The sequence below is a fragment of the Penicillium psychrofluorescens genome (genome assembly GCF_964197705.1).
Source record: "Penicillium psychrofluorescens genome assembly, chromosome: 3".
NCBI classification, from domain to species: domain Eukaryota; kingdom Fungi; phylum Ascomycota; class Eurotiomycetes; order Eurotiales; family Aspergillaceae; genus Penicillium; species Penicillium psychrofluorescens.
In genome coordinates this window covers 2,055,727-2,073,993 of record NC_133441.1, presented here as the reverse complement: position 1 = coordinate 2,073,993, position 18,267 = coordinate 2,055,727, and the positions used below count along the sequence as shown (strand labels likewise).

General features: G+C 51.7%; 9 protein-coding genes across 9 annotated transcripts; 6 read left to right on the top strand and 3 right to left on the bottom strand.

Moving 5' to 3' along the window:
- Positions 1 to 77: 77 nt before the first annotated feature.
- Positions 78 to 3,382, top strand: PFLUO_LOCUS4912 (uncharacterized protein; the record flags this gene model as incomplete). The annotated part of the gene is made up of 11 exons (XM_073782308.1): positions 78 to 322; positions 378 to 601; positions 658 to 1,348; positions 1,401 to 1,425; positions 1,476 to 1,575; positions 1,627 to 1,700; positions 1,759 to 1,949; positions 2,003 to 2,103; positions 2,155 to 2,455; positions 2,506 to 2,634; positions 2,683 to 3,382. 11 exons carry the CDS (start codon positions 78 to 80, stop codon positions 3,380 to 3,382), a joined length of 2,781 nt encoding a protein of 926 aa, XP_073638977.1.
- A 701-nt stretch (positions 3,383 to 4,083) lies between these two features.
- PFLUO_LOCUS4911 (uncharacterized protein) lies at positions 4,084 to 5,247 on the top strand (the record flags this gene model as incomplete). The annotated part of the gene is made up of 1 exon (XM_073782307.1): positions 4,084 to 5,247. One exon carries the CDS (start codon positions 4,084 to 4,086, stop codon positions 5,245 to 5,247), a length of 1,164 nt encoding a protein of 387 aa, XP_073638976.1.
- A 1,651-nt stretch (positions 5,248 to 6,898) lies between these two features.
- PFLUO_LOCUS4910 (uncharacterized protein) lies at positions 6,899 to 7,521 on the bottom strand (the record flags this gene model as incomplete). The annotated part of the gene is made up of 3 exons (XM_073782306.1): positions 6,899 to 7,125; positions 7,217 to 7,299; positions 7,415 to 7,521. 3 exons carry the CDS (start codon positions 7,519 to 7,521, stop codon positions 6,899 to 6,901), a joined length of 417 nt encoding a protein of 138 aa, XP_073638975.1.
- A 577-nt stretch (positions 7,522 to 8,098) lies between these two features.
- PFLUO_LOCUS4909 (uncharacterized protein) lies at positions 8,099 to 8,824 on the bottom strand (the record flags this gene model as incomplete). The annotated part of the gene is made up of 1 exon (XM_073782305.1): positions 8,099 to 8,824. The coding sequence occupies one exon, from the start codon at positions 8,822 to 8,824 to the stop codon at positions 8,099 to 8,101; it is 726 nt and encodes a 241-aa protein (XP_073638974.1).
- Positions 8,825 to 9,314: 490 nt separating this feature from the next.
- On the top strand, positions 9,315 to 11,747 carry PFLUO_LOCUS4908 (uncharacterized protein; the record flags this gene model as incomplete). Its single annotated transcript, XM_073782304.1, has 8 exons — positions 9,315 to 9,596; positions 9,662 to 9,805; positions 9,856 to 10,238; positions 10,293 to 10,500; positions 10,553 to 11,157; positions 11,206 to 11,237; positions 11,297 to 11,589; positions 11,661 to 11,747. The coding sequence occupies 8 exons, from the start codon at positions 9,315 to 9,317 to the stop codon at positions 11,745 to 11,747; spliced, it is 2,034 nt and encodes a 677-aa protein (XP_073638973.1).
- Positions 11,748 to 12,006: 259 nt separating this feature from the next.
- On the top strand, positions 12,007 to 12,609 carry PFLUO_LOCUS4907 (uncharacterized protein; the record flags this gene model as incomplete). Its single annotated transcript, XM_073782303.1, has 1 exon — positions 12,007 to 12,609. The coding sequence occupies one exon, from the start codon at positions 12,007 to 12,009 to the stop codon at positions 12,607 to 12,609; it is 603 nt and encodes a 200-aa protein (XP_073638972.1).
- Positions 12,610 to 13,191: 582 nt separating this feature from the next.
- PFLUO_LOCUS4906 (SUMO protein smt3) lies at positions 13,192 to 13,546 on the bottom strand (the record flags this gene model as incomplete). The annotated part of the gene is made up of 2 exons (XM_073782302.1): positions 13,192 to 13,248; positions 13,328 to 13,546. The coding sequence occupies 2 exons, from the start codon at positions 13,544 to 13,546 to the stop codon at positions 13,192 to 13,194; spliced, it is 276 nt and encodes a 91-aa protein (XP_073638971.1).
- A 411-nt stretch (positions 13,547 to 13,957) lies between these two features.
- On the top strand, positions 13,958 to 14,380 carry PFLUO_LOCUS4905 (mitochondrial; the record flags this gene model as incomplete). Its single annotated transcript, XM_073782301.1, has 4 exons — positions 13,958 to 13,960; positions 14,017 to 14,067; positions 14,131 to 14,143; positions 14,193 to 14,380. 4 exons carry the CDS (start codon positions 13,958 to 13,960, stop codon positions 14,378 to 14,380), a joined length of 255 nt encoding a protein of 84 aa, XP_073638970.1.
- Positions 14,381 to 14,719: 339 nt separating this feature from the next.
- PFLUO_LOCUS4904 (Nucleoporin nup84) lies at positions 14,720 to 18,091 on the top strand (the record flags this gene model as incomplete). The annotated part of the gene is made up of 6 exons (XM_073782300.1): positions 14,720 to 14,767; positions 14,820 to 15,054; positions 15,107 to 17,131; positions 17,192 to 17,510; positions 17,568 to 17,695; positions 17,751 to 18,091. 6 exons carry the CDS (start codon positions 14,720 to 14,722, stop codon positions 18,089 to 18,091), a joined length of 3,096 nt encoding a protein of 1,031 aa, XP_073638969.1.
- Positions 18,092 to 18,267: the final 176 nt, after the last annotated feature.

Here is an 18,267-nt window from a genome sequence, read left to right as displayed (position 1 = left end):
TAAGTCTGTTATTTCCCCGACGTTGTTAGAAAGCTCAACCACTTCTTGGTAAACCAGACTTGAGAAACGGCCAAAGGATGCAGCGTCTCATTTCTGTATTGTTTGCTGGTGTGGCGCTATGCCAGCACACCATCGACCTTAGCTCCCAACAATGGACCCTGAAAGGTCCAAACGTTACAGTGCCTGGTTCAGTACCCTCGCAAGCCCATCTAGACCTCTATGCAGCCGGTGCCATCGGTGATCCTTTATACGGAGAAAATGATACTGCGCTACTCTGGGTGCAGCGCTCCAACTGGACATACTCGTCCACTATCCCAAACTTGTAAGAAATATATGGAGAGTACTAAGATAGAACGTTGATCCTAATCGGGTGACAGACGCCGAGAAAATGGACATTCCACATGGCTTGTGTTTGATGGCATTGACACCTTTGCCTCAATCGAGCTATGTGGGCAATTCGTTGCAAACGTTGACAACCAGTTTCGCCAATGGTATTTTGACGTGACAGACGTTGTCAAATCTTGCAAACATGACCCCGAACTAAGTCTCAACTTCGGTTCTGCGTCTAAGATCGTAAAGGAGATAGCCCGCCATGGAGATCGTACGTCTTGTCATCTATTCAAACTATTATCGGAGTTACTAAATCGTGCGTTGTAGCTTTAGTGAATAGCGTCGATGGTGGAGACACGGAAGAGTTCTGCTGCAAGGAATTCATGAGAAAAGAACAATCTGACTTTGGCTGGGACTGGGCTCCCAAGCTTGCTCCAGCGGGTATTTGGCAACCAGGGCGCGTCGTGCAGCTAAATACTGAATCGCCGGCCTATGTGCGCAATGCATTGATTGATATCTATCGCAAGGATCAAATGAACAACATTCCTCCAGACCAGTCTCAGCCATGGGTGTTCAATGCAAGTCTCGATTATCTAGGCTCATTGCCTCGGGGCGTCTCTTTGGAACTGACCTTAAACGACGCAAACGGCCACGAGATTTTGAAGAAAAACTTGGATGATGTTCACCATTCCGAAGATACTATCACCGGCAGCGTGATTATCGACCCGAGACTGGTGGAGCTTTGGTGGCCCATCAATCTGGGCTCCCAACCACTTTATGATGCGTCTATCAAGATTGTTCATGGCCGCAGCATGATTGCAGAAGTTGAAAGAAGAGTCGGCTTCCGGACTATTGTGATGAATCTTCTTCCAATCACCAAGGAGCAGCTCGCTGCCGGGATCGCCCCGGGCTCCAACTTTCATTTCGAAGTCAACGGACACGAGTTCTATGCCAAGGGCTCCAACCTGGTTCCTCCGGATGTATTTTGGCCCAGAGTCAATGAAACAAAAATGAGGAAGTATGTACGAAGGGCAACTGTTTGAGAAATAGTGCGTTAACAGTTTATTTAGCTTGTTCGAAGCTGTCGCTGTTGGGGTAAGCTCTCATATTCGGGGAAGTTGTCTTCAATTGGCTCACATTCACAGAACCAAAACATGCTGCGGGTCTGGTCATCGGGAGCGTACCTTCCGGACTGGATTTATGAGATCGCTGATGAGATGGGAATATTCCTGTGGTCTGAATTCGGTAAGAATTACTGTACAGAGGATGATTGGCCCGGTACTGACTCGGTGACAGAGTTCTCTGATGCAGAATATCCTGCTAATGCAAGTTATCTGAGCCAATACAAAGCAGAAGCTTCTTATCAAGTGGTAGGATATCAACACATCCCCGTGGTTGGGAGCTGATACTAACAAGTCAATTCTGCAGCGTCGCGTCAACCATCACCCAAGTCTTGCAGTTTGGGTAGGAGGAAATGAGCTAGAGCAGATTATGCTTGCCTACTTTTTTAGTGCCACCGACCCTGGCACTTTATTGCTCGAGTATCAGCACATCTTCATGGAGCTCCTCATTGGTGAAGTTTACGCAAATTCTAGGTCGATCAGCTATATGCCATCCTCGTGAGTGCTTAGCCTTTTTATCACACATGATTAATTTATTTAACCATCGATAGGACATACCACGGGTTTTTGAAACTGAACTTCAGTTCCGTCATGCCTCAGGTTCCACGATATCTGAACACATCGGGCCCCAATTATATCTATGCCGACACTGGTGAGTTTCATAGAATTATAGACAACAGACATCTGCTGATTAAATGCGAAGATGACTATAACTACGACGCAAGCCAAGCGTTCGAGCTCAGCTCATACCCCATAGGCCGTTTTGCCACTGAGTTCGGCTTCCATTCGATGCCATCAGTATACTCGTGGGAGCAAGCAGTGCCAGCAGATCAGCTCTCCTTTTTCTCTGATATGGTCATTCATCGTAATCGGCATTATCCGTTTGGCGGACCAGCAAATGCTACAAATCGTGAACTTTCCATTTTGGGACTTGAGGAGATGACCACCGCTGTGCAGGAGTGGTATCCGATTCCGAATATGAAAGACAGTGTGGCAAACTTCACGTTCGTTTATAAATATATCATCGTGAAGATGTACGCTAATAAGACTGCAGTGCATGGTGTTGGACAACCCAAGTCTTCCAGGCAGACTATTATACTTCCGAACTGGCCTTCTACCGCCGAGGATCTGGGATGCCGCAACGCAACTTGGGGTCATTGTACTGGCAACTGGAAGATCTATGGTAAATACCCCCCTATTAATCTATACTACAAACTCTAACAACACCTAGGACTTCTCCCACTTGGGCCAGCATCGAGGCCGATGGCAGATGGAAAGTCCTGTTTTATCGTGCAAAGGACATCTTCGAGCCGGTGATCGGATACCCATACTACAACACCTCAACAGGTGACTTGGAGGTTTGGGCAACATCTGACCTCTGGTCCCCTGTGCACGGAACGGTCAAGCTGTCATGGATGGATTGGACTGGAAAACCACTTTCGGGGTCTAACAGTCCCGTTAGCAAGACCGTTCCTTTCACAGTTGGTGGCGTCAATTCAACTCGTGTCATGCAGACCAACATGTTCCAGGACTACAAAGGCCTCGACCTCAACAACACCATTCTTCGAGTTGAAGTCAATGGCAAGGGTGTGGCGCCTAATGACCGTCACGAAAAAGAACAGACTTACAAGCACACATCATTCTTTCACCCACAGTCGCTCCAGAATGCAAAGCTTCAAGACCCTGGACTGAAGGTATCGCACGTTCACGGTACCAATGAATTCGACGTTACTGCCACGAAGGGGGTCGCGGCATGGGTTTGGCTCGATTACCCGCTGGGCGTCCAGGGATACTTTTCCGACAATGGATTTTGGTTGACTCCGGGCGAGACCAGGAATATCCATTTTACGGTGAAGCAGGACTGGACAGATGGCAAGTGGGTTTCGGCCGTCACTTACCGAAGTATCTGGAACAACACTTTGACAGAGTGAGAGTATTTGCCTTTTTCCATGTGGTCTAATTAGGCTCTATAATCTAGCTTGGACATAAACAAGTTATAGTTTAGCATAGCTTTTGCTCTTTGACTACCATTGCATTTCCGCGTCTCGAGATAATTGTGCAGTTAGTTGTGCAGTTCCAACCCGCCGTTCAATTGAGCGACATCTGAAGTGATAGCCCTCACTGCTCGACAAGTTAAAATACCAACTGCTTGCATGAACATTGTTTACAACCCACTATATTTTTTTAGCAAACATATGGCAGCGGTAATTAGACTTGCTCCGTTTATACCCCACGCGCAGGGTTACATCATGTTTGAACTGCCTTATCCAAGTCCGTGCACATTCCGGAGTATTGCAGAACGGGACTAAGGTGGACTTTATTCCCAGTCGGCTCTTTCCGATGAGGTAATCCTGTTTGGGCATCTCTCCGCAATTACTCCGCGTAAGTTTTACTCGCTTAGTGATGGTCTATGCGTTAACTAACTTAATAGCTCAAATAAATTGGTCATTAGCTCCTTGAGATAACCTACGGAAGCTCGTATTGCTGTGGTTACAATTAATATAAGTCCCTTGTAATAGTGACTGCCTACAACTAGAACTATTTCCTGGAAGCAACGAAACTGAACTGTGGAACAGTTGCTATTTTATACTCGTTGCTAAAATTCAAGTGCGCGATAATATCAAAAGCAAGAATGAAGCTAGTACATCTAGCAGCAGGCCTATTGATCCCTGTGCTTGCTCATGCTGCGCCAACCTCTTCAAAACCAGTCCATCCCAAGGTCAAGGGCACACCAAAAGTACTCGGACTTGTGACAGATCCGTCGCTGGATCGAGACTCATGCGGCTCTGCCAAATTCAATGACCGTGTCCTCTGGGTGTGTCGAGATACACAGAATTGGGGACCAGACGGTCTGCCGACATTCCCACTCATCACCAGCTCCGCCTCATGGACGGAGTACAACTCGCACGGCGGACCGCGTCTCGTCACGCCCGCTGGCGCAGACACCGCTGAGTACCTGATGTATGGCGACAATCACAACCAGTCATTCTACCCCCTTCTTTACGACGAGTGCAACGAGACGCAATCGGGTCAATGCGGCGATCTTTCACGCTACGCTCTTTGGCCAGACAGTCCTCCCATGGTTACTATGACCAATCCGGATGCATCGGTGCTAGCATACACGTGGGTGAAAAAGAGCCACATCATGCCTGATCTATCTACCCTAATCTCTGACCCGGCTACGTCCCTCTATCGTGTCAATTATGTCCCCTACCGCGATGGTCCCACCGGTCTTCCGCAGGTGGAAATCGTGAACGAGACCTTTTGGGGAGAAAATGAGATCCCCTACGGAGACTATGGTAATGTCGTCCAAGACGGAACAGCCTATCTATATGGCCAAAACTCCAACGGGACCATTGCGCTTGCCAAGGTGGACCCGCTGAACGTTGAGAAGAAATGGATGTATGAGTATTGGGCTAGTGGCTCCTGGACGTCGCAGCAACCTGCGAGCGATGATCCAAGCATCAATATCCCCAGCGTCACGGCCGGTGGTCAGGGCACCTTCTACTGGTCCGATACATGGCAGTCATTTGTGTGGATCGGCCAGCATAGTCAGTCTGTCTCGGCAGATTTTTACATCACCACTGCCCCTCAACCGCAGGGGCCGTGGACGGAGCCTGTCAATTTTTATTCGGGTGTCAATGGGAACTATACCCTGGGTGGTTACACACTGCAGGCACATCCTTCTCTTACAACGCCGTGGGGCAATGATATTTACATGACATATACCAAGACGGATGTTGTGGATGGACAGGCTATTTATTCTCATCCGTTAATTCATGTGCAATGGGAATGATAGGAGCACGGAAATATCATTGTTGCTAAATGACTGGTTCTATATATTGGAACACTAGAAAACTTGTGAAAAATAAACAGAGTGCTATACAAAAATCCCTTTCTACCCCCATACGTTGAATAGGTTTTTGCTTTCGTCGAAAAAAAAAAGATCAAAAAAAGGAACAGAAGGACACTAGCACGCCCATTTAGAGTCGTCGCCTCTGAACGTCTTCTTAGCGATGCCGCCGCTAAGGCTAGCGAACGCTTTCGGGTCTCTTATCGGTCTCTATAGCGTCAGTTGGAGAACGAATCCAGGCGGGGGGCACTAACAACCCTTCATCCTAGAGGGAACGGCACTAGCTAAATGTCATTGCTAGAAAAGAGATAGCTAGGTTCCTTAGCCTTGTTAGGATCTTCAGCCTCAAGGAGAACTAGAAGGTAGCTAGCTACAATATTATCTAATGTTGTTAGTATGACTACTAGGACATTAGGAAAGGGTGAAGCTCTTAAGGGTTATTATTCTACCTTTGCCTTCCTCCTTCCTCCTTAGCTAGTCGTAGGTAAGCGTAAACTAGGGAGATACGGTAATAGTAGTAGCGTAGTACTAGCTATATCATAAGATTTTTAGCTAAGATCTAAGAGAAGGGTGGCTAAGGACACAATGATGTTCGAAACTATTCCAAAGAACATCCAAAGCTATAGCGGTATATAATAGAACTTACAGATGGAGGCAGAGCTTTAAGAGGAGTTAGGCTAGGGTGGCAAAGATAATGCTAGAAATCACTAACATAAAGATCTAGAAACCAAGCGGCATATCGGCGGCGGCCATGGCGGCGGCGGCGGTAGTGATGATATTGATGATGGTGATGATAGTGAGTAGGTGACTTTCCCTTTTCCTATCATTGGCAACGTGATAGATAAACCACACTATCCGTGAGACCTAGCCTGAGGTAATTAGTCTACGTTGAATAGGGAGATATATGTCCCATAGGAATTTAGGACGGTCCAAGTCACCAATAATACATATTCATTAAGGCATGGACACCTCCTCAGAGGAACGGTCACCCCGCCTCCCTCAAACAACTAAAAAAAAAAACAATAACAAAACAATAACAAAACACGAGCCCCTTCCTATAATGATTGCCAAGTTTTTACTTTCGTCTCGCCTCACTGAGGTCCTCGGAGAGAAAGAAAAACGTCGAAAAAGAAACAGAGGAGCGCCGGTTTTTGCTTTTGTCTCGCCTCACTGAGGTTCTCGGAGAGAAAAGAAAAACGTCGAAAAAGAAACAGAGGAGCGCCGGTTTTTGCTTTTGTCTCGCCTCACTGAGGTTCTCGGAGAGAAAAGAAAAACGTCGAAAAAGAAACAGAGGAGCGCCGGTTTTTGCTTTTGTCTCGCCTCACTGAGGTTCTCGGAGAGAAAAGAAAAACGTCGAAAAAGAAACAGAGGAGCGCCGGTTTTTACTTTCGTCTCGCCTCACTGAGGTACTCGGAGAGAAAGAAAAACGTCGAAAAAGAAACAGAGGAACGCCCATATAAAAAAAACCCCCCCACCCTTCTACCCCACCCCTAATGTTGAATACGTTTTTGCTTTCCTCTCACCTCACTGAGGTTCTCGGAGAGAAAGAAAAACGGGCAAAAAAGAAACAGAGGAGCGCCGGCACACCCCCTCACTAGGAGTCGTCGCCCACAGCCTTCTTCGCGATGGCGCCACCAAGGCCAGCCAATGCTTTGACGGCCTCCCGTCGACCCTCTGCAGCGGCGGCCGGAGGACGAATCCAGGCTGGGGGAGGCTTAGGGACCCTCCATCCCGGAGGGAGCGGCACTAGCTGAATGTCGTCATGGGGAGCGAGATTGTCGGGTTCCTTGGCCTTATCGGGGTCCTCAGCCTCAACGAGGACTAGGAGGGGGACTTTGGCTTCATCATATAATGTTATTAGCGGGGACAGTCGTATATTAGCAAAAGGTGATGCTTTCAAGGGTTATCTTACCATTGCCGTTCTCCCTCTTCTTCAACCAGTCGTGCGTAAGCGCCGTCTGGGGAGTGGCGGCAGCGACGGCGGCGTAGTACAGGCTATATCATGGGATTTTCAGCCAAGATCCAAAATTAGGGTGGCTGAGGAGCACAATGATATTCAAAACCATTTAAAAAGGCATCCAAAGCCACAGCGGTATACAACAGAACTTACGGACGGAGACAGACTTTCAGGAGGAGACAGGCCAGGGCGAGAAAGAGGATGCCGGCAATCACCGACATCAAGACCCAGAAGCCGACGGGCATATCGCTGGCGGCCATAGCGACAGCGGCGGCGGTGGTAGTGATGGTGGTGATGGTGACGATGATGATGATGATGATGCTGGTGGTGATGATGGTGGTGATGATGGTGGTGATGATGGTGGTGATGATGGTGGTGATGCTGGTGATGATGGTGGTGATGGTAGGTATTAGTAAATACAGAGAGGCCCATTCCTAATAAATCACTAGAACACGTCCGTCGTTTCCCATTTTACGACAAGTAACGCCTATTCCGTTGCACTTACCCATCCTATGGGCTCCTCGCGTTGTTCCTTCCTTCCTCTCCGATGGCCATTCACAGCTTCGAAGAACGAATTGATCATGCCCTCAGACTCAAGTAAAGGAATAGTCTCGGGATATTCAGAGATGAACTCGATACTACAGCGATATACGAACTCACTATCTCTTGTTCTAATTTTCGAACCCCCAGTAGCCAGCAGTCCGGTTACCATGTTAGCAAAAATGAAAAAGCTAGTCTATTGTAAACAGCAGAGCGAGCGGCCAGGGTACTCAAGGTCGCTTAAGGAGAAATTAGGGGCGACAATATTGTGCACTTGTTGCACCAGCGAACGCAAATCTACCGGATCCAGGATATATTCCAACGACCAGGCTTCGTGAAAAACCCATCTGTCATCTTCAAAAGATAAGCCGGGTTCCAGGATCGAAGGTTTTCGCCGAGCTCCTTCTCGGCCTTCTCCTTCTCCTCTGCCGAAAGGTCAAATCCCCGGTACTGAAGGCAGCACCAACAATCCCAGGTACAGTGTCCAATCCCATTCATCTTTTCGGAAGTCAAATAACGTTGAGCACAGCACCCACAGCCTCTGCTACAGCAACCACCACGGTCTTTGCAGTCCTGGATCAGCTCGTGTCGCATATACCAATCAGGATTCCGCCTCAAGGAATCATAGTTCTGTTTCAATGGACGCTCGGGGATCATTGACTCGGAAATATAAAGCTGGTGCTTCTGAAGACTGTGTTTCTTTTGAACCTCCTCTAGCCCCGTATTTAACTGAGCGAACTGAATCTGGTCGACTTCAATGTTGGTCAACTTTTCCAATGCTTTGATCTCTTTCTGTAGCATTTCTATTCGTTGGGCGGACACTCGGAGAGCATACTCATTGCAAATGATAGAAATGAACAGCTCACGGTCGTACTTGAGCGAGCCATATTGAAGGCGTGTATCGAGGGCATGTCGCCTATGTTTGAAGTTGTCTTCTGGAGACCAGTACCAATCTACTGCCTCAAATCTCCGGCCTCTGAATAAATTAAAACTAGAGCGTTTGAACATGTCCTGAGACGCCATACTTGAGTGACTCTTGTCGTGCAGCAATGTAATTTCCGATACGAGAGCAGGGTGATTTTTAAAAGGCCAGAAAGTTTTATGACGAGCGAGTGATTCTTCCATGAGTTCCATTATGTAGCACCCGCCGCCTAATTATGATACCAAAGCCGTGGTACCATCTCCGTTACGAAGCTAATTTAGGCAAGGTAGAAACTCTGTGGTTAGGCCTCGTCCCATCAGTCAAGACACATTTGTAAATAATATGGACATTATGAAAAACTACATCACAGTTTGTACTTGGGCTCAGCTACGATTAGAATCATGCACACGGCTATTAAAGGACGCTTAGCCTTTAGGATAACCGGCTTGGCGCCCGAACTGTGGAGAGCCGACTTCGGACAGTAGCCGACTCGACTCGGGAACTTGCTGTTTGACCGACTGATGTATTTATTCCTTTGTTCAACGACAACCAGCGGACAATTGACTGACTACGTGTTAAGTCAAGCTTAACATGGTCCTGCTCCACAATCTACCAAGACGGGCGCCCGCATGGCCGCTGCCCAGGTTGGCGAGACGCTTCTCAACTTCTCCTTGTCACGCTAACTATGCGGACACCCTGCCCAATCTCAAGATTGGCGCCCACACGAGGGTGCTTTTCCAGGGATTTACAGGGCGACAGGCTACGGCTAATGTGAAGGAGTCGCTGGAATGGGGCACGAAGATCGTCGGCGGTGTCAAGCCGGGCGTGGAGGGCGAGCATTTGGGCCTGCCGGTGTTTCCGTCTGTCAGCGCTGTATGTGTTTGGTATCGGGGCTAAAGGATGCAATCATGACAGATTGGACTGATTATTATTTTTAGGCCCAGCAGAGAGCGAAGCCCGATGCCTCGGCCATCTATGTGCCCGGCAACCAAACAGCAAAGGCCATTGAGGAAGCCATCGAAGCGGAAATCCCGCTGGTTGTGGCTGTGGCCGAGCACGTTCCAATCCATGATATTCTCCGAGTATGATTTACAGAGTTCTCAATCATACTCTCCTAGCTAACGCATGTCAGATCCATTCCATGTTGCAAACGCAATCTAAGACGCGTCTGGTCGGAGCCAACTGCCCGGGCATCATCTCTGCCATTGGCAAGTGCCGAATTGGGTTCCAGCCGCTGCCATGCTTTGCGCCCGGGAACATTGGCATTATCGCCAAATCAGGTACTCTCAGCTACGAGACCGTGGCATCGACGACGCGGGCCGGGCTTGGACAGAGTCTCTGTATTAGTATGGGCGGCGATGTGTTGGCCGGTACCAATTTTGTCGATGCTCTTCGCATTTTCGAACATGATCCTGATACCCAGGGCATTATTCTCGTTGGGGAGATCGGTGGTGTTGCAGAGATGGATGCTGCGGAGTGGATTCGGGATTATCGGAGGAGGACTCCCAACCCAAAGTAAGTATTCTCTTCATTCTGGGCGTCAAAAATGTTTATACTGATCCTGTTTAGGCCTATCATGGCTCTCATTGGCGGATTGGAAGCTCCTCCTGGGCGCATCATGGGCCATGCTGGTGCTTGGGCTGCGCCTGGAGAACCGGACGCACAGACGAAATACCAGGCCCTGGAACGTGCCGGAGCGGTCATGGTCAATCACCCGGAGAAGTTTGGCGAGGGCATGAAGACCCTGCTGAGTAACGGTGCTCGGCCGGGCACAAGTGTACGTTTTGGTCTCCTTGCTGTCACCATCAATATGCTGACATGACTGGCAGTCTATCTCGGGAACAGGCTCGCAAAGACGAGGCCTGCACACCCTGAGGCGAGCTATCTCGTCCCCCAAATCAACCACCCAGCAGAAACGCAGCCTGTACATCAAACAATTCCAGGCTCTGGAAATCCTCAAACAGAAAGCCGTTCCTGTGAAAGATGCACCGGCAGCACCTTCTGATAAATCCATTTCGATTACGGTCGACCGAACTGCCTTGTCTCCATGCGTCATTGCATCTCCAACTGCAGATTTCGACCCAGCTCAGTCCCGCAAATTCCCATTCAGTTACACCCAAACCAGCTTTGGCGATAGTCCCGTCATTGACGCAGTGGCCTCGCACTTGGTTCTCCCCGACTCGGCACACGGCAAGCTGGCAGAATTAGTTCAAACACTGTGGGCGATCTTCACGGAGAAAGAGGCTTTCGTGCTGGAGACTCGGGTGGGCATATCGGCAGCCGGTGATTTGGAAGTTCACGGCGCACGGTTTGGCTTTGATGATGCTGCATTCCGCAGCTCCGGTCGCCAGGAAGAGATCCATCGTCTGCGGAACACGGCCGAGGAAGTTCCAGAGGAGGTTGAGGCTGAGAAGGACGGGATCGTATACGTTAAGTACGGATGCTCTACTAGTCAATATTCCCCCGGTACTAACTATAGCAGGTTGGAAGGCGAAGGCAGCGTCGGCACACTGGGTAAGTATTTCTTCGCCTGATGCTCCAGTAACTATAGCGACTAATAGAGAGGGATCTAGTCAACGGAGCCGGCCTAGCCATGAACACAGTCGACGCCCTAACAATCCACGGCGGGCACTGCGCCAACTTCCTCGACACGGGCGGCAAGGCCACCTCAGAGACAGTCAAGTCGTCGTTCCGGATCATCTGCTCGGACCCGCGCGTGAAGGCGGTTTTCGTCAACATTTTCGGCGGGTTGACGCGCTGCGACATGATCGCCGAGGGCATCATCCTGGCATTCCGGGATCTGGATATGAAAGTGCCGGTAGTGGTGCGGTTGCGTGGCACGAATGAAGAGAGTGGTCAGAAGATGGTAAGTTTGTCTTCTTTCTTTTTCTTGTGCATGCCTTTCCTTGCTCGACTCGTCTGATCCTGTTTGTATAGATTGCCGAGAGTGGACTGCCGCTGCATGCATTTGATGGGTTTGGAGCCGCGGCGAAGAAGGTGATTGCATTGGCCAAGAGTACATAGTTAGTTCGTTAGACATAGAAAGGGTCCCATGTTACATATAGATTGCAATCAAAGCCCTCATCAGGTCCCCCCCGAGAGTGTTGCCTCAGGTGTCTACCCCCGGGCCCCGCCTTCTCCACGATCGCCAGAGTCTGACGCCATTACTCTCCAGTCTTCCCTTCTAGACCCTGATCTCTACCCCGGTCCTGCATTCCCTTCACACCACTCTTTTAAACCCATCCCCCTTCTTGACCTATGCTCATCCCCGCCCTCCCGCGCCATGTCTGACCCCCGAGCCGAGCTGCAGTCCACTCTCCACAGCCTGTCCATCGGCTCCAAGGGACCCGTGCGGGATATTCCACGACCGACCCCCCCGCGATCCTCCGTCACCGGATCTGCAACATCAACCCCAAAGCCCAAAAAGTCTCGCAGCGCAATTGCCGACTCCTGGGAAGACGAGGCGGAGAGCTCTGCCGACGACAATGACCTCCAATCACCAGCCGACGGGGACTCGTCTCTGCTCTCGCCGACGATCAGCGGCGAGGGCCCGCTCGATCCCCCACCGACTCCGATCTCGCCCCAGACATCTTATCCCGGAGTCGCAGGAGGTTATACCTCGTCGCCGCCGACCTCGGATGGGGGGTATGGTGCTGCGCCACAGTCGGGTGGCGCCTCGAAGCGGCCGGAGAAACAGACTGCCGTTGCGGGACGATTGATTGCCGGTGCGTTGGGGATCAGGGCACCGAAGCGCACGGAGGAGCAGCGGTCGTATGACCGTGCCGTGAAGGAGCAGGAGATACGGAGGCGGAATCGCGAGCGCGAGGAGCTGGCCAAGGCGAAGGAGGAGGACGAGAAGCTCAAGGCGTCGGTGTGGACTGATTGATTTTGATTCTGATTTTGATTCTAATTTTGCTTTTGACTTGCCATTGGGGAGGCTTGTTTCTCTCACACATACCTCTTGTTGTTCTTGTATAGGCGCTGCTACTGCATGGGGTGATTGGCTTTCGGAAGGGGTCGCTATTGGGAACGATCCGGTGCGCTGGTGGTTGGTCTACTGCTTTTTCTGGCGCCTTCGGGCCCTTGTCAGATGTATTTATAGACCCGGGGGCATTTGAGCCCGGTGCTTTCTGTATTGCCGAGTGAATGAAGTGTCTCGTTTCGGTTACTAGAACAGGAGAGTTGACAGTATGTACGAGGTAATCATTCGACCAGAATGAAAAGCAAGACAGTCTACAAATTCTACGCCGGATATCCAGTGTATGTGGCTGACTGTCCGAGAGACCAGAGAGACCTTCTTTAAATTCGTTGACTCGTTAAAAACGCAGCATCAACCCCCCGCGAGAGACAGCGCCGACAAAAGAGCCCAGCGACTCCGTTCGCACTTGATGCATGTCGGGTCGTCCGGTGCGCGCACGACGGTCCGCCTCGCAAATGCTACACTCCCCATGTGGTGAGGCGCAGCGCTTTAACCTCCGATCTGCTCCTGGTGGACTTCCAACGTGTCGCCATCAGCCATGTCGAGCTATACAAATGGCAAAATTAGTTTCTTCTCGAGACATTGAAATAGACCGGAGAGGAGAGAAAGAGAGAAAAGGACATACCGTGTCAGGCGTATCCTCTGGTCGAACGCGGGTGCCGTCAAAGAGGAAGCGAACGGTGGCAATCTGCTTGCCCTGGCGCTCGCAGAAGGCATCCATCAGCTTCTTCAGCTGCGTGGACCGCTTGATCTTGAAGAAGACTTCGTTGTGGTTGTCGGTCACCTTGATGTTGAGGTGCTGAGTCTCCCCGGGCGCTCCTCCCTTGTCTCCTTCTTCGGTCATTTTGGCTGAGTCTGTGGCGGATCAGAGATGGTTCAGGATCACGGAGCGCGTGCGACGGGATGCTTACGTGGAAAAAAAGACGGTGATCAGAGATGCGCGGGGCAGAGTCAAGTGGCGTTTGCGACGCTTAATAGAAGAGTCAGTTTGAAGGTCTTTGGGGGGATTATTTTGGGTGTTGTAGTACGCACTTGGGGCGATTGGAAGAGCAGTGATGGGGGGAAAGACAGAAGTCCAAGAGGCGAGTAGGATTGATGGAGAGAGAAGGACGGAAGGAAAGAGACGAGGTTGCGCGCGAAAGAGGGAAGATATCAGGCCCGGAGAATCTACTTTTTCCGTGCCTGTTTAGCCGGATGATGCAACTAACTCCCTTTCTCCGTGCTCTCTTTGTTGCCTTTGGTACATTTCTTCGTGATGGTAGGATCGATCATTCTGATTGTCTGACCCATTCGCTCACTGACCGGTCGCTACAGGGGAATCTCAAGCAGGATTTGGCCCATGATCCTCCCTGCCACCCGCGCGCCGTAAGTGGTCTTCTCTCTGCTCTTCTCTATCGGTCTGTGGCTGACTGACGGACTCTCTGCCAGTGCGCCATCCAAGGTAATTACACTTCTCGATCGGCCTACAGGACCATCTCTGACGGAGACAGACTGCCTGACCAAGAACGGCTACAAGGAGGAAAAGTGCCAGGCCCAGGTCGACGCCCTGTACGAATGCTGCAACGCCTTCTACCAGGCCCGAGGGGACACTGCGTCGACTGTGAGCTGTCCCAAGGCCAGCCTGCTGCGGCTAAAGATGAAGCAACGCGCGAACGATAACAATAGTAGTAGTAGTTGAATGAATGTACCAGAGCCTTCAAGCTGAGCCCCCATGAAATGAGAGAACTAGGCTAGTTGAAAGAACTGACGAAGCTGTTCTAAGACAATCTTGAGCACGCTGAGAGGCCCCTATGGACCTGAGCAAACATGGAGTAAATTTTCGCTCCGAGACTCTAATGAAAGCCTAATGACATTTGTGGAAGAAAGAAAGAGAGCGAGAAGCGGAAACCGAGAAAAATATGTGCCCGAGTCCGCACTAGACCCGATCGCGTTAGTTCGTTCGCCGGCCAACCAACGCGCCCAACAACGCAAAAGAGACAAACACCACGACGGACTTTCTCCATCAACAACCACCACCATGGCGCCGCTGACTCGCTCTGCGGCTTCGGGTCCTAGTTTACGCCAGGTGAGTATGCTGCGGTCGCTGACCCTGCTTCCTGCTAATGGCCTCCTCACAGGCTGCCCGTGCTCCGCCCAAGGCACACGATGTTATCGACATCGACGACGAGGAGGAGTCTGTCGAGGAAGACGAGGACGAGATCCTCGACGACGAAGAGGAGCAATACGGGGACGAGGATGAGGAAATGGACGAGACGATGGACGACGTGACCGGCGACGAGGACACGGAATCCGGCGTCCCTCTCCTTGAGCCCCGTCTCAAGTCGGTTTCCGGGCTGCTGAGCAAGACTCAAAGTAGGTTTGCAGGAAAATTCGTGGTCGCACTGTCAATACTGACCACCACCAGATTCCCCCGAGCTGTTTACGGCCACGAGCGCCCAGGAAGCATTGCAACCCCTTCGCCGGACCGCCGACCGCGTCACTCGCCAGATCGAAGCCTTCGCGGACAAACTCGATCAATTCAAGCGGAAGAACACGACAGATGAGTTCCAAAATGTCCAGGCCGCGTACAAGCTCGTGGAGGGCTATCGCGACCTGGCGCAGAACGCCATGCAGGACATCCAAAAACAACAAACCCTGAAACGAGCCAAGATGGGGTATCGGTCGAGCGGGTCGCATGACACCAAGACCGAAGAGGAGCTGCAACGGCTGCAGTTGGAGGTCGACACCTGGCGCCTCTTGCTCAACCTCATCAGTATTGACGACCCCGCCAGCCGGGCTGCTTTCAAGGAAGGCCGGCAGGCGGCCTTCCAGAATCTCCACCGGTACTCGTCCGACCGCGAGGTCTGGGAGGAGTTCTTGGCCGCGGACCAGTACGGTCTCGAGTGCGTGGTCGCCATGCGATGGCTGGAGGAGACGTCGAAGACCGGAAACCAAGATCTTGATCTGCTGATCACCGACATGGAAGCTCAAGCGGAAAGAGGCCAGGGTTTATGGGCGCATGGATGGCTCTTCACCAAGGAAGCGATCAAGGGACACAAACGCCTGCGCGCGTGGCCGCAACCTCTGGATCCGAACGAGCCGGGGGTCTCGCGTGCTCTGCTGAGCAACGACAAGCAGAAGCCCTTGATCACCCAGCTGGACCCCGACGCGCTCACTCGGCAAAAGCAGGGTCTTCAGAAGCAGGATGAGTTCTATGAGCGCGCCACCTGGATGACGTGCTGGAAGATGTTGAGACAGGGCGAGAACTGGACCAAAATCCGCGACTGGGCTCGGGGCCGCATGGAGAATTGGAGAGCAGTCAGCCTGTGTGGTTCCAGCGTGGACGACTCTCATGGTGTCAACACTCGAACGCCTGCCGATGATGGCATGACTCGCATGATGAACAGCCGCTCGAACGAGTCGTGGCGTGCCGCCTGCTCGGCTCTGACGCGCAGTCCCAACACGGATGACTTCCAGCGTGCCGTGTATGCGCTGCTCTGCGGTGAGACCGAGGCTGCCGCCAAGGTCTGTCGGAGCTGGGATGACTACCTCTACGTTTACTTCAATCGCGTCGTGCTGTCACGCTACCAGGGATTCTGCCAGCAATTCCAACGGAAGCTGAGCCATTCTCCCAACACACCTGTCGCCTATAAGCCGGAGCCAGCTGGACACACAGACCTGCAAAAGTTCCTCCAGTACCTGAGGGGCAATGATCAGGTCGGCGGCGAAGCGCTCAACCCCTTCCGCAACCTCCAGGCCGCCATCTTAAGCAAAGGATACGATTCATATTTCTCGACTCTCGCTCAGGCGGTTTCCCAAGTCAGTACCAACAAGTTCGGAGCAGCCTCCATCGTTCCGGAGCTGGCCCGTTCGCCAGTGGACGAGGCCTTCCTCATTGCTTCCGAGGACGAAGAGGCGTTGAAGATCGCTACTCACATCTACGTGGTGGTCAACTCCATTGGATACGCTTCCGCAGACTCTCAATTCTTGGAGATGGCGTCGGTGATCGTGGCCGGATACATTGCGAATCTGGAAGAGATGGGTCTCTATGACCGCATCCCGCTGTACGCCTCTCTCCTGCCGACGGAGATGGCTCATAGCGTCTTCTCGAAGATTTTGATCGATATCGTTGATCCCGCTCAGCGGAAGCAGCAGCTCCGGCTCATGCAGAAGCATGGCATCGATGTCGAGGCTGTCCTCGACGTTCAATGGGCATGGCTAAGTGCAAAGGTGCCTACCATCGAGCGCGCCAGTGCCGTGACTGGGTATTCGCGGGTGAGACGGCAGAAAGATGGTCTCGTGCTGAACCCTGTCAAGAAGGATCTGATTGGGACGGACATCACCGACGAGGACGAAAAGATGATCCGCAGTCTCGAGTGGGTTCGCTCGTCGAACAATCAATTCCTCAAGATCGCCGAGCGCTGTGCTTGGCTGTACCGGAAGTTCTTTGGTATGTTCCCAGACACAACGCGTTTGGTTGTCCGATGATGCTAACCTGTTTCTTACGCAGTTGCTGGCAAACTTGCCGCTGCTCGTGAATTGGCTCGGCGTATGCCCATAGGCGATATCTCACAGGAGACCTTCGGGTCCGATATCTTCCAGTTCCCGCCCCAGGAAGACGACTCCGGGGAAGGATCCGGTCCGAGTAAGTCGCGGAAGAACAGTATTCACCGACGGAGCTTATCGGGCTCCAACGGCGTTGCACAACCGAAGCCGACTGGCCTGTATACGACATATCTGCGATCTGCCAAGACTTCCGATCTGGAGACTTTGATCGCTGGATTCGACACGCTGGAACAGTTTGCCGTTTTGCATGAGCAGATCTCCAAGTGAGTGTCCTCTTCCTAATATGGCCGACGCCAACCAAAGCTCATCAGTGAATGCAGGACCAAACGCCGTCGAGACTCCGGCACTCTTCAGGCCCTTTTTGGCGACATGTCTGATGTGATGCGAGATATCGAAGTCAACATCGGATGTGTGGTTGATGACGAGTGGCTGGTTGAGAGCCCCGACAGTAAGTGCATTTCTTTCCGCGTCACGATCCCCTCTAACCCTGACCGTGTGCATAGTGGACGAAGAGAAAGACTTCGCGTACATCCGCCGGACCTACCTCCCCGAATTGCTGCTCGACTACCACAACGCGTTGTACTACGCCAGCAGCACCCTAGGAGAAGGGAATCTCCTCACGCAGTGCATGACCGTTTCGATCTGGATCGCCGGCAAACCTCACCTCACCCGCAGCTTCACCGAATCGAAGCGCATGGCCGAGCTGGTCGAGGTGCTTGCTTGTTCCAGCAAGGCGATGGTGCTCGACAAGACGATGAAGGACCGCTATTTGGAGTCCGGGCAGTACCCGTTCATCTGGAAGGTCAAGGCGGAGGACGAGGGTGGCAGTGTGGAGCCAGAGTAGCCATCTATCTCTCGTGTATGTTATGTTCGGTTGTACATTAGGATGGGTTGATCAGGGCTAGGAGGAACGTCGGATTCGATACTAGTACGAGCGGGCGAGAACATCCAGGATTGGAGAGCAAGGCAAAGGGCATAATTCTCAATCGACTACAAATGCATCATCTCTCTCATCGCTCG